The sequence below is a fragment of the Haematobia irritans genome, chromosome 4 (genome assembly GCF_050003625.1).
Source record: "Haematobia irritans isolate KBUSLIRL chromosome 4, ASM5000362v1, whole genome shotgun sequence".
Classification (NCBI taxonomy): Eukaryota; Metazoa; Arthropoda; class Insecta; order Diptera; family Muscidae; genus Haematobia; species Haematobia irritans.
This window is the reverse complement of record NC_134400.1, coordinates 11,655,849-11,667,918: the sequence shown is the minus strand read 5'-3', so window position 1 is coordinate 11,667,918 and position 12,070 is coordinate 11,655,849. Positions and strand designations below refer to the sequence as shown.

The following is a 12,070-nucleotide window of genomic DNA, read 5'->3' as shown; positions in this document are numbered from 1 at the left end:
AATTGTTTATTATTTACAGACCTTTTAAAACTTTTACGCACACAATGATTGTAATAAATTAAATGTTTGCTGCCAAAATATGCTTTTGACAACCCTGTTATTTTCATTAGAGGTGCGTACCAGCTTACGAAATTGAACGCTACCGAAAATTTCGTTAGCATAAATAGCAATGCATTTCTTATGGGAATGAAATTTTTCGCTAGAGGTGCATACCGGCCTTTAGGCTCGAAAAATCGTCTTTTATGTGCTTTACACTCTATCAGTTATTCCGGACGACAGTGCTCGTGATACCCCATTCCCATTACACTTCCAAAATCCACTTTAACTAGATTTCAAATGTCATTTGCCTAATAAAAATAGGATTTCAAATCCACTTTTAGTAGATTTCGAGCCTAATGTGAATGGGCTATGACGAACATATCCCACATATTGTACAAATTATGCGCTGTACAGACTATCAGTTATTCCGGACGGAATGTCGGTGTTTGTAAAGAATCTTACAGTGTGTCGGATTGATACGAGTTGTCTGCGATGACTATATAATCGGTAAATGTAAATAAACATGCAGCAGTATCGATTATGTCTTCGGACTTAACTTATATTGTGCACAATATATGGGATATGTTCGATACGAGCACTGTCGTCCGGAATAACTGATAGTCTGTAATGCGCTTTACAGATTATCAGTTATTCCGAACGACAGTGCTCGTGTCGAACATATCCCATATATTGTGCACCTTATAAGTTACGTCCGACGGCATAATCGATACTGCTGCATGTTTATGGGATCGATAACACATTTATCGATTATTTAGTCATCGCCGACAAGTCGTATCGATCCGACACACTGTAAGATTCTTTACAAACACCGACATTCCGTCCGGAATAACTGATAGTCTGTAAAGCGCATTGTATGTTAAGTCCTGTCACTCGCATCTCTTTTGCAAAACCTCACTTTGGCCCTGCCAATAGGAGGTCTCAAAATCCTTGCCAAAGGACAGGGTTAGATATATTCAAAAATGGGCTTTTCCGACAGTTTTGTTTAACGTCTCTTTAATGCGCTTTACAGACTATCAGGTATTCCGGACGGAATGTCGGTGTTTGTTAAGAATCTTACAGTGTGTCGGATCGATACAAATTGTCGGCGATGACTAAATAATCGGTAAATGTGTCCCATAAACATGCAGCCGTATCGATTATGCCTTCGAATTTAACTTATATTATGGTCCATATATATGGGGTATGTTCGACACGAGCACTATCGTCCGAATCCGGATTTTGGGGCGGGATAAAGGTTTATCGATAAACCTATATCCCGCCCCAAAATCCCGGAATTTTCGGGACGAGGTTAAAACCCCGGGATGTTTTATTTTTGAATCGGGATCCCGAAAAAATAATTCCAATTTGTTAAACATTTGGGTTTTTAGCATTATTTATTAATAAATTGGATTCATCATTCAGTGAAAACATTTATAGTACATATTGAGTAAGAATTTATTATACATGAGGTATACTATAAAAAGCAGAACTTCATCAAGTAAGATAAGGTCCTCCTTTGAACCCGAAAAAATCCCGGGATTTTATATTTTGAAATCCCGAATCCCGGGATTTATAAAAATCGATCCCGAATGACAGCCCTAGTACGGACAAACTGATATATGAACGGCGCATAAGTATATGTGAATTCGAGTTGACTTCAAACATTTCCCAAACGTTTATTCTCCAACACTCGACCTCTCAATTATCTTGACACAACAAACGTAAACAAAAGACGCAAGCAAACTAGAACTCGTACATTCTGTCTTTTTTGGTGTGGAAAATGGGAAGAAAACAATGTCGAATTTGTTTAAAGTATTCAGATATAAATTTATATTTATTTGTCGATAATGATGAAACCATTGCGAACTATGTCGAAAATATACGACATTTGGCCGACGTGGAACTGTACTGTAACGATGGACTTCCTCAACATATTTGCCAGGAATGTACTACTGAGATCCAAAGCATAATAGAATTTTGCTTATTAATTAGGCGCAGTGATGAACAATTGAGATGTGAATTGGAACAAAGGGCACCCAAGCATGAAGTCGACATGGAAATGTTACCGAATGAAGAAAGTTATATGCAAATGTGTGTAATGAAGGAGGAGGTATTGGATGGAGAAATTCCCGCAGAATGTCTACAAATGAAAATTGGAGAGGAATATGTGAAGGTAAGCTTTAAAGAAAGGCGTTCTTGTAATTTCTGGGATTAATTGTAGTATGTTTATTAGGACGACCAAAACGTGGATGAGATCCATTATGTAGTAGGAGAAATTTTGGAAGTTCATGAAGCGGACAACTCCCAAAGACTCGAACTACAATGTGAACAAGAAAAGGCAGCGACATCAACTGGAGATCCTTTAAAAGAATTTGCACAAGTTGCAGCAGCGACACAAGATGAGCTGGATCAAACTGAAGCGTTCCAGTACCAAGACGAATGTGATGAGGATTATCTTATTGCCTATAATCCTGCTGATGAAGGACTCTTCAAATTCAAGCCTCCAAAATGGAAATGTGTAGAATGCAAAAAAGTGTTGCGTGGTGATGTATCCTATGATGGTCATATGAATATGCACAAAAACTTAAGACCCCATGTGTGTCCAGAGTGTCGATGTAAATTTCGATGCCGAATTGCTCTAAAGAAGCATAAGGAACTTAGACATGGCAGAAATAAACCTACTGTCCCTACAAAGCAAGATGATCCCGTACCATCTGTGTGTTATGTATGTGTAGAATGCGGTGAAGAATGTCCAAATGAAATTGATCTTCTGATACACGAAGTAGTTCGACATGATGTCAGCAATAATAGAAAGTCATGTCCATTATGTCCCGATTTACTAGTTGACAATATAGCTGATCATTTGATTTATGTTCATGCTCGAAAATTAAAAGAAATTCTTCTCGAGAATCCCAATTCCGTGACATCATCACATGAATCTCCTAAATTATCTTCATCGGCTGATGAGAATGAGCCCGACGTAGAAGAAGTGACAGAGGAAAATTCCACTACCGCAGCAATTGTTAATTGCAATGTATGTAATAGGAAAATATTGAAGAAAAATTTAAAAAGGCACATGTCATTGCACAAGGATATTAAAATAGATGAGGAAGAAGAAGTCAGCAAATTTCAATGCAACTTTTGCCGTAAGTATATACAGATATAAATTAAATTTAAACAATATAAAATTATAAACATATTTCATGAGATATGGCAATTACAATTTCATTTGTGACACATCGATATGTCGACTTCTGTTCCCTACTACTTTCCGATTTGATTTCTTAAGTAAATCTCAATTTTTTCGTATTGGCCGGAATATCGAAGTTCTTGTTGTTCTATGATATGGCCTCATTATTTATATAGCCCGAAACATAGATTTCCAAACTTTAATTTTTAATCATCGTTTTGATAATTCTAATTCGTGATTCCTCAAAAAAGTATTTGCACCGAAAATCGCGTTCTTTACACGATTGGTCTGATATTCAAATTAGTTTCTATATACCATATTGTATCATTTGGGAAATTCGGAATACAATTTCCAAATTAAGCATTAAGCTTTATTCCTCAAAACTCGATAAATCGAATATATAGTTTCAGATTTTGTGTATTTATGGTTAGAAAGCTTTATATGTGGTAGTGAATTTCAAACTAAATTGCGAAATATTCAAAAATTAAATGAATAACCCAGCAAGCATATTGGCAAGCGTTTTGTAAATTAAGATTGCAGCAAGCTTGCATAAATAAGAGTTTTGCGAATGTCGTTGACAATTTGCTTGCAAATGCAAGTGTTTTGAAAACGTTGTTTACAGTTTGCCTGTTTTGGGAACGACGTTGGCAATTTGCTTGCAAATGCAAGTGTTTTGCAAACCTTGTTTACAATTTGCTTGTAAATGCAATTGTTTTATAAAATTAAGCAAAACATGTCATTCTTGGCATTGAAAATTGTGCCAAAAAGTTGTGTGAATAAATTGTGTCAAATTATTGTTTAAAAAATTGTGTTTGATACTCGTTAATTATTAAAAGGTAAGTTTCTATTAATTTAATGTCTATTAATTTAATGAAATTTTTGAGCATCTGTGGAACGCTGCGACTCTAAGTTCTGTAAGTACCCAGAGTGAATTTGTGGAACAGGTGGTTGTGTCTGGAGCACAACGTGATGTAGATTCCGTCTTGCCAAACGAAGATATTTATGTTACTTATATTTTATTTATTTTAACTTAATTTTTGTTTATTTATTTTTTCTTAATTCTTTTATATTTTTTTTTCGGCAGCAATTCAATCATTAATCAGCGCTGCATGTCAAAGGGCTGTTGAAAAGATGGAGGAAAAAATAAGCTTATATTGCTGCGATTAACAGAAAATGTTGAGGGGATGCGTAAAGAAATTAATGAACTAAAAAAAGCTGTATCGCATAATAACTCTACAATTATACCAAGTAAACCTTTTGCTAATATTCAAGACTTCCTTAATTTTGAAAAAACCCTTATTGGACAATATAGATAAATTTTCATTGCTGGTAAGTATTTAAATTTGAAATTTTCGGTGATTGTCTATTGATGTCTATTATATTTTTTTTTATTTTTACAAAGCAGATCTAAAAAGATTTTCTACAACCAATACAAGAAAATTTGTTACGAATGCGTGGAAAAACTTAATGACTGACGAAGTTGCAGAGTCCTTTTCCTGGCTAGGTAGTGCAGATAAAAAGTGCATTAGGGCCTTCACTGTCACCACTGCCATTCGACGTAAGTGAAATAACTTAAAGAGGTTTCTAGTAATATTTTATATTCATACATATTTAAATTCTATTACAGAAACATTCGCCGAAAATGGAGACAAGGAAGAAGACTTTGTGTTTGCCTCTAAGTCATACGTCCAATACGCAAAAAATCGTATTAAAATTAAATCAATAAAACAAAACTAAAATATGTATAATTATTAATTATCAATTTTATTACTTTTAAATGAAATAACAATGAAGTTCCTTTTTTATAGATTAATTTAATATTTTTATACTATTAAAAAAATAACATTAAAAATGTTTTTTTTTTAGTTAATCAATAAAAAAAACAAATTCGAAACAATACAAATGTTTTAAACGCTTACTAATTTCATTAAAAATACGTGTTTTTTAAGCATTTGCAAAACGTGTATTTTAAGCATTTAGAAAACATGTAATTTACGATACTTAGAAAACATGTTTTGCAATCGTCTTTTAAACGCTTATAAATAAGGATCCTTTTCGTTTATAAAACGCTTATTTTGATGTCTTTTGTAAGTGTCACAGCAAACGTTTTATAAGTGTTTCACTTACATTTGAACTTATAAGTGAACATTCTTTCTAACACAATAAGAAGTTTTTGAGAACATTAAAGATAAATAAATTTTGTGTTTAATTGAAATTCGTCAATCCCCCCAGCCCGCGAATTTAAAAGTACCAAATCTCTACACCAACATGAAAAGGCCCACGAAGGAGAATCGCCCGATACTGTATATGTTTGTGCCGATTGTGATCGTCAGTATACATCACAATTTCTCCTGGAAACGCATCGTAAACAAGCCCACAAAGAGCGAGATCATGTATGCCAGATATGTGGAAATGCTTTCAAATTGAAAAATCAACTTACGAATCATATGAAATTACATCTCGAGAAGAACATACCATGCCCGCACTGTGATAAAAAATATGCACGACAATTCGATTTGAACGTTCACCTAAGATCTCATACGGGTGAATTGCCATATGCTTGTCATTTGTGCGACAAACGATTTGCTATTAAAGTTCGACTGACTTATCACTTACAAAGGCACTATGGAGTAAAACATCAATGTAAAGAATGTCATGCAGAATTTAATTCCAAACAAAAATTGAAAGCGCATTCTTTTAAACACACCGGTATGCCTTATCGCTGTGAATTGTGCGATGGTCATGGATTTTCAACACGTGTTGTGTAAGTCCTCATCAGTTAGTTTGGTCTTTTGGATTTTAACCACAAAACAAAAATATTTTATCATCCCATTTCAGATTTAAACGTCATTTAAATCGTGTCCATCATGCCACTATGACCGATGAGGATTTAACTGCTATGTTCGAACGCAACACGGGAAAAACGATAAAAATTAAACAAATCACTGAAGGCGTCCCCGTAGTAGTGAAACAAAATTTTACTCCATAAAACTGTAGTACAGATGTAAGTAAATAAATAAATCGGAGCATACTATATAATATTCAAAATTTGTTTTAGATTCGAAATGATAGATACTGCAGAAGAAAAATTTGGTAAAGGGTTGTTCAATCACAGTTAATGATTCGCGATCCCACCAAAGACCATAAATAAATAAACAAACAAAATTGTATATATAAAAAAAAATTTTTACAAAAAAAATAAATTTTGACAAAATTTTCTATAGAAATAAAATTTTGACAAAATGTTCTATAGAGATGAGAAAAATTTTCTACAGAAATAAAATAAGATTTTTACAAAATTTTCTATAGAAATAAAATTTTTACAAAATTTTCTATAGAAATACAATTTTGACAAAATATTCTATAAAAATAGTATTTTGTCAAAAATTTTCTATAGAAATAAAATTTTGTAAAAAAATTTGCTATAGAAATAAAATTTTGTCAAAAATTTTCTATAGAAATAAAATTTTGTCAAAAAATTTTTATAGAAATAAAATTTTGTCACAAATTTTCTATGGAAATAAATTTTGACCAAATTTTTTATAGAAATAAAATTTTTACAAAATTTTCTATGGAAATAAAATTTTTACAAAATTATATATAAATAAAATTTTTACAAAATCGAAATAAAATTTTGACAACATCGAAATAAAATTTTGTCAAAATCGAAATAAAATTTTGACAACATCGAAATAAAATTTTGTCAAAATCGAAATAAAATTTTGACAAAATTTTCTATAGAAATAAAATTTTGACAAAAATTTCTATAAAAATAAAATTTTGACAACGTTTTCTATAGAAATAAAATGTTGACAAAATTTTCTATAGAAATAAAATTTTTGAAAAATTTTCTATAGAAATACAATTTTTGAAAAATAGAAATGAAATTGTGCAAAGTTTTCTATAGAAATGAAATTTTGCAAAAATTTTCTATAGAAATAAAAATTTGCAAAAATGTATAGAAATAAAAATTTGAGAAAATTTTCTATAGAATAGAAGAAAAGAAAAAATAAAAGAATTTTCTATAAAAATAAAATTTTGTCAAAAATTTTCTCTGTGTATAAAATTTTGCAAAAAACTATTTTATAGAAATAAAATTTTGACAAAATTTTCCATAGAAATAGAATTTTTTAAAAATCTTCAAAACATATATATAAATAAATAAAACAAAAGTTTGAGAAAATATTAATAAAATTTTGACGAAATGTTTTTTTTTTTATTTTTGTAGCACAAACAGTATTTATTACCCGCGAAGAACTCTATAGAAATAAAGTTTTGACAAAATTTTCTATAGAAATACAATTTTGACAAAATATTCTATAAAAATACAATTTTGTCAAAAATTTTCTATAGAAATAAAATTTTGTCACAAATTTTCTATGGAAATAAAATTTTGTGAAAAATTTTTTGTCACAAATTTTCTATGGAAATAAAATTTTGTGAAAAATTTTCTATAGAAATAAAATTTTGCAAAAAATTTCTGTAGAAATAAAATTTTGCAAAAAATTTCTATAGAAATAAATTTTGCAAAAATTTTCTATAGAAATAACATTTTGCAAAAATATTCTATAGAAATAAAATTTTGACCAATTTTTTTATAGAAATAAAATTTTGACAAAATTTTCTATAGAAATAAAATTTTGACAAAATTTTCTATAGAAATAAAATTTAGACAAACTTTTCTATAAAAATAAAATTTTGACAAAATTTTCTATAAAAATAAAATTTGTACAATAATTTTGATATAAATAAAATTTTTAAAAAATTTTTTATATACAATTTTGACAAAATCGAAATAAAATGTTGACAAAATCGAAATAAAATTTTGACAATATTTTCTATAAAAATGAAATGTTGACAATATTTTCTATAGAAATGAAATTTTGCAAAAATTTTCTATAGAAATAAATGTTCTAAAGAAATTTGAGAAAATTTTCTATAGAATAGAAGAAAAGAAAAAATAAAAGAATTTTCTATAAAAATAAAATTTTGTCAAAAATTTTATATAGATATACAATTTTGACAAAAATTTTATATAGATATAAAATTTTGTCAAAAATTTTATATAGATATAAAATTTTGTCAAAAATTTTCTATAGGAATAAAATTTTGCAAAAAACTATTTTATAGAAATAAAATTTTGACAAAATTTTCCATAGAAATATAATTTTTTAAAAATCTTCAAAACATATATATAAATAAATAAAATTTTTTTTTATTTTTGTAGCACAAACAGTATTTATTACCCGCGAAGAACTCAACCACCATATCACTAGCTTCCACATCTATGAGCCCGAAACAATGGGTTCACTCCCATATGAAATACTGCACGAGTGTGTACACTGTAAAGAGATATTCGATGATGCTGCGACCTTGACGCAACACCAAAAGGCAAAACATAATACAAAAAAAGGACCAATAAAATCAAACAAGTCATCCAAGTATATATGCAAAGAATGTGGTAACAAATTTGGCGGTCATGCCCAACTATCGGCCCATAAACGACTGCACAAAGAACGCCCATTTAAATGTGATGAGTGTAATAAGTCATATCCCCGCAAAGTGGAACTCGAAATCCATAAACGCACACATACTGGAGAATTGCCTTTTGCCTGCCATTTATGCGATAAACGATTTGCCATTAAGGTTCGTCTAACCTATCATTTGCAAAAACATGAAGGTGTCTCGCATACATGTGACTACTGTGGTGCCACTTATGACAATCGAAATAAGTTGAAGGCCCATATGTTTAAGCATATCGGTATGCCATATAAATGTGAACTATGTCCTGGAGTAGAGTTTGAAAGAAGAATTAGGTAATATGCCATTGGACCTGACCATAATGGACGGACGCTTTGATTTTTTGATTTTTATTTCAGATTTGCCAACCATATGCAACGGGTGCATCAACGTATACTATCAGATGATGAATTGGCAGAGATATTTACTAAAAACACTGGGAAAACTATACGTTTTAAGCCTTGCGATAGCAACAAATCGAATAAATTAATTGATTAAATTTAATAATAAAAAATTGAATAAATATATGTTAATAGCTAATAACAATATAAACTTTAAATGCAATATTGATTAATAATTTATTTTTATATATGGACATTTTCTAATTAAAATTTATTTCATAAATTGACAAATACTGATGAGATAGATGAATTCGTTATATGAAGAATATACATATCGAAAAAAATTCTATTAATAATTACATATAATTAAATTTGTTCTAGTGTTCCAAAAGTTCTAAGTACGTATACATTGTAGTGTATAAAAGTTACCTGTAATACATAGTATTTTGACTAATTTTCTAGCGCCTATATGGCGTATTGGGCTTTCTAACCCTACCGGCTTTAATGGACCCTATGTCGGTCTTCGAATCAATTGCAGTGGAACCAGATCCCGATACGTTATCAGTTCCCCCTCTATCTAAATTCGTATCAAAACCCCAATCGTACCATCACGTTTGCGTATAAGTCGATTGAAATCCTCCATCGATTAAATCTGAGGCCTGTCCTCCAAAATCAAAGCTTTCCAATAGTGGTTCACAGGTTTGTGTATGTTGGGATGATGTATGATAGAGACTTCCGAAACTAACGGTAGGATTGGAATCGGTATCATTACAAGAGTTTAATAAACATTGGGTAAAACTGGTTTGGGTTTCAGTGGAAACTAGCAATTCATCGTGTATACAATTTGTCGAGGTAGCTGTAGATGTAAATTGTAGTTTATCGTCGACATGTCTTGGTGGTGAGGGCCAATGTGTCTGTGTTTGTATGTCCGCCAAACCTAATTCCGAAAGAAAATCATCACAGGTCTGCGTGTACATGTGCGACGATTGTGCCAGCATTTGGTCCAAATAATTTTGGTTTTCATTGGCCGATGAGAGGAAAGGTTCTGTTTGCGTCTCAATATCTCTTAAAAAGGAATGTATTTCATCTAATGCATTGGACAATTCTTGGTTTGTTGCATCATCTGTTAGTTGCACGAAACAATCAGTTTGTACACCAGCCGATGTGTGACTTGACCCAACATTTTGTTCGGGGCTATGGATGATAACTAAAAGAGAAAATATTTTGTTTGTTTATTTAAACATATGAAAAGTAATATATTTTTATACCATTCATGTCATTGTCTATTAAAAGCTTTGACTTAGTTTCTTCACATCCTTTGCGTTCCAATTTGTTGTTGGTGATTTTGTTATCAACCTGCACATCTTTTTGTACCTTTACACGATCCATTTTGGTAATCATTATCACATCTTTTACATTGTGACCTTTACGTTTACCATGAGTTAATAAAGCTTCTAAAGATTCATATGGCCAGCCGCATTCGCGACATGCGAATTTTTTTCCACATACATCTCTTTTGTGTTTCTTCAATTGACTCTCCAAGGAAAAGGCCTTACCGCAATCATCACATACAAAATCTTTGGACAAATGTACCTTTTGATAATGTTGCCTTAGATATTTCATATTTTTGAAATGTTTCCCCTTTTCTTTGCCAAATTGATATATGCAATTTAGTTCCGGACAATGGTATAGTCTCATATTAAACGAAGATCTATGGCTTAAGAAGAGACGATGATGCTTCTCCAAGTGCATATCGTAATTTGCTTGATTAGTGAAAGTATTATTGCAATCAGGCTGGGAACAATTAAAATGTTTATATGGCTTGAGATGATCCGCAGGAGGTGTATAATGTTCAACATTTCCAGTTAATACATCCAATTCCATTTCAACAAATTATTTTTATTAAGCTTATTTGCTACAATACTCTAACAATCTAACAGCTGATCAAAGTCCAATGCCGTGACGTGATTGACAACGCCGTAGCTTTCAGATCTGTTGACGACTTTTAGTGGCTTTTATATAAGAAATATGGCAATATTAGCTTGATACAGTTTACACTATACTTTTGTTTGTTCAAAATGTGTGCGAAATAAATAATATGGTGTGGTCAGCACTTGGATCATTACAAACAATAGTTCTACTAGCAAAATTAAATATGCGTTTGTTTTTAGTAGATCAGAACGAGTTGTTGTTTGGAGATTTTTTTTGGGAATTCTATATAAAATCCATATAAATAGAAAGTCGTTCATGTAAAAGCATAGTGTGAACGGAGCATAAGGCCTTGGTGTTTCCGTTTACTAATCGTGAACACACAATACACGTTCGCGTTAAATTACATTTACGTTTGCATAACCACAACTTTTGCATGTTTTGATTATCTCGGTTAAATAAATTATCTCGTTCATTCGTGAGCGTCGTTCGTCAAGCAAGGTTGTGTTTTTTTCAAGGCTGAGCTTCACGGAACTTGATCACTGCGGTTTTTCGAAATCAAGAAGATTGTGAAATTCTATCTATTTGGTTTCTCTTTTCTTTTTGATTTGGAAAAGAAAAATTGTTACCTATTATTGGCAAGGTGTATTTGCTGATTTTTGTTTATAGGCGGTAAAAATGCCGAATGGGACTGAGGCAAATGTCCCGCCAATTCCACCACCACCGGACATTGGGCGAAGATGCAGATCTAGAAGCCGGAATAAACTAGGAGGAAGAGAGGAAAGTCTGGACAAGCAAGGCACTAAGGTACCGAGATTAGAGGGTCGCCGTGATGTTAAAACATCTGGAGGTTCTCAGGTGAACCAATCGACCATGCTGACTAATTCTAGCCGTGTTTATGAATATGATGCAACAAGCGAAGGCCCCTTTTTAACGTTTTTAGAAACTTTTACGTCTGGCAACGAAAGAAAGCCGATTAACACCATGGCTGCGGCTAGATTCCTCAAAACGTTAAATATACCCAATATTCTGGAAATTGTTAAAGTTGGGT

The 12,070-nt window shown here is 31.5% G+C and overlaps 3 protein-coding genes across 8 annotated transcripts; 2 read left to right on the top strand and 1 right to left on the bottom strand.

The window, feature by feature from the left end:
* The first annotated feature begins 1,750 nt into the window (after positions 1-1,750).
* Positions 1,751-9,308, top strand: LOC142234353 (uncharacterized). 4 transcript variants are annotated; one of them, XM_075305474.1, is made up of 5 exons: positions 1,751-2,212; positions 2,273-3,185; positions 5,462-5,993; positions 6,068-6,233; positions 8,457-8,595. In XM_075305474.1, the coding sequence occupies exons 1-4, from the start codon at positions 1,820-1,822 to the stop codon at positions 6,216-6,218; spliced, it is 1,989 nt and encodes a 662-aa protein (XP_075161589.1). In that variant the 5' UTR covers positions 1,751-1,819; the 3' UTR covers positions 6,219-6,233; positions 8,457-8,595. The 4 variants fall into 4 exon arrangements, with proteins under 4 accessions (XP_075161589.1, XP_075161590.1, XP_075161591.1 ...); XM_075305475.1 differs by lacking the exon at positions 8,457-8,595 and adding an exon at positions 7,458-7,491; XM_075305476.1 differs by lacking the exon at positions 8,457-8,595 and adding an exon at positions 6,288-6,494.
* Positions 3,240-5,081, top strand: LOC142234355 (uncharacterized). 3 transcript variants are annotated; one of them, XM_075305479.1, is made up of 4 exons: positions 3,240-4,065; positions 4,314-4,558; positions 4,632-4,787; positions 4,857-5,081. In XM_075305479.1, the coding sequence occupies exons 3-4, from the start codon at positions 4,697-4,699 to the stop codon at positions 4,964-4,966; spliced, it is 201 nt and encodes a 66-aa protein (XP_075161594.1). In that variant the 5' UTR covers positions 3,240-4,065; positions 4,314-4,558; positions 4,632-4,696; the 3' UTR covers positions 4,967-5,081. The 3 variants fall into 3 exon arrangements, with proteins under 3 accessions (XP_075161594.1, XP_075161593.1, XP_075161595.1); XM_075305478.1 differs by having other exon boundaries at positions 3,242-4,065; positions 4,635-4,787; XM_075305480.1 differs by lacking the exon at positions 3,240-4,065 and adding an exon at positions 4,070-4,143 and having other exon boundaries at positions 4,635-4,787.
* Positions 9,309-11,044, bottom strand: LOC142234354 (uncharacterized). Its single transcript, XM_075305477.1, has 2 exons — positions 10,359-11,044; positions 9,309-10,297 (listed from the first exon to the last, which is right to left on the bottom strand). Exons 1-2 carry the CDS (start codon positions 10,972-10,974, stop codon positions 9,699-9,701), a joined length of 1,215 nt encoding a protein of 404 aa, XP_075161592.1. The 5' UTR covers positions 10,975-11,044; the 3' UTR covers positions 9,309-9,698.
* Between the last annotated feature and the right edge of the window lie 1,026 nt (positions 11,045-12,070).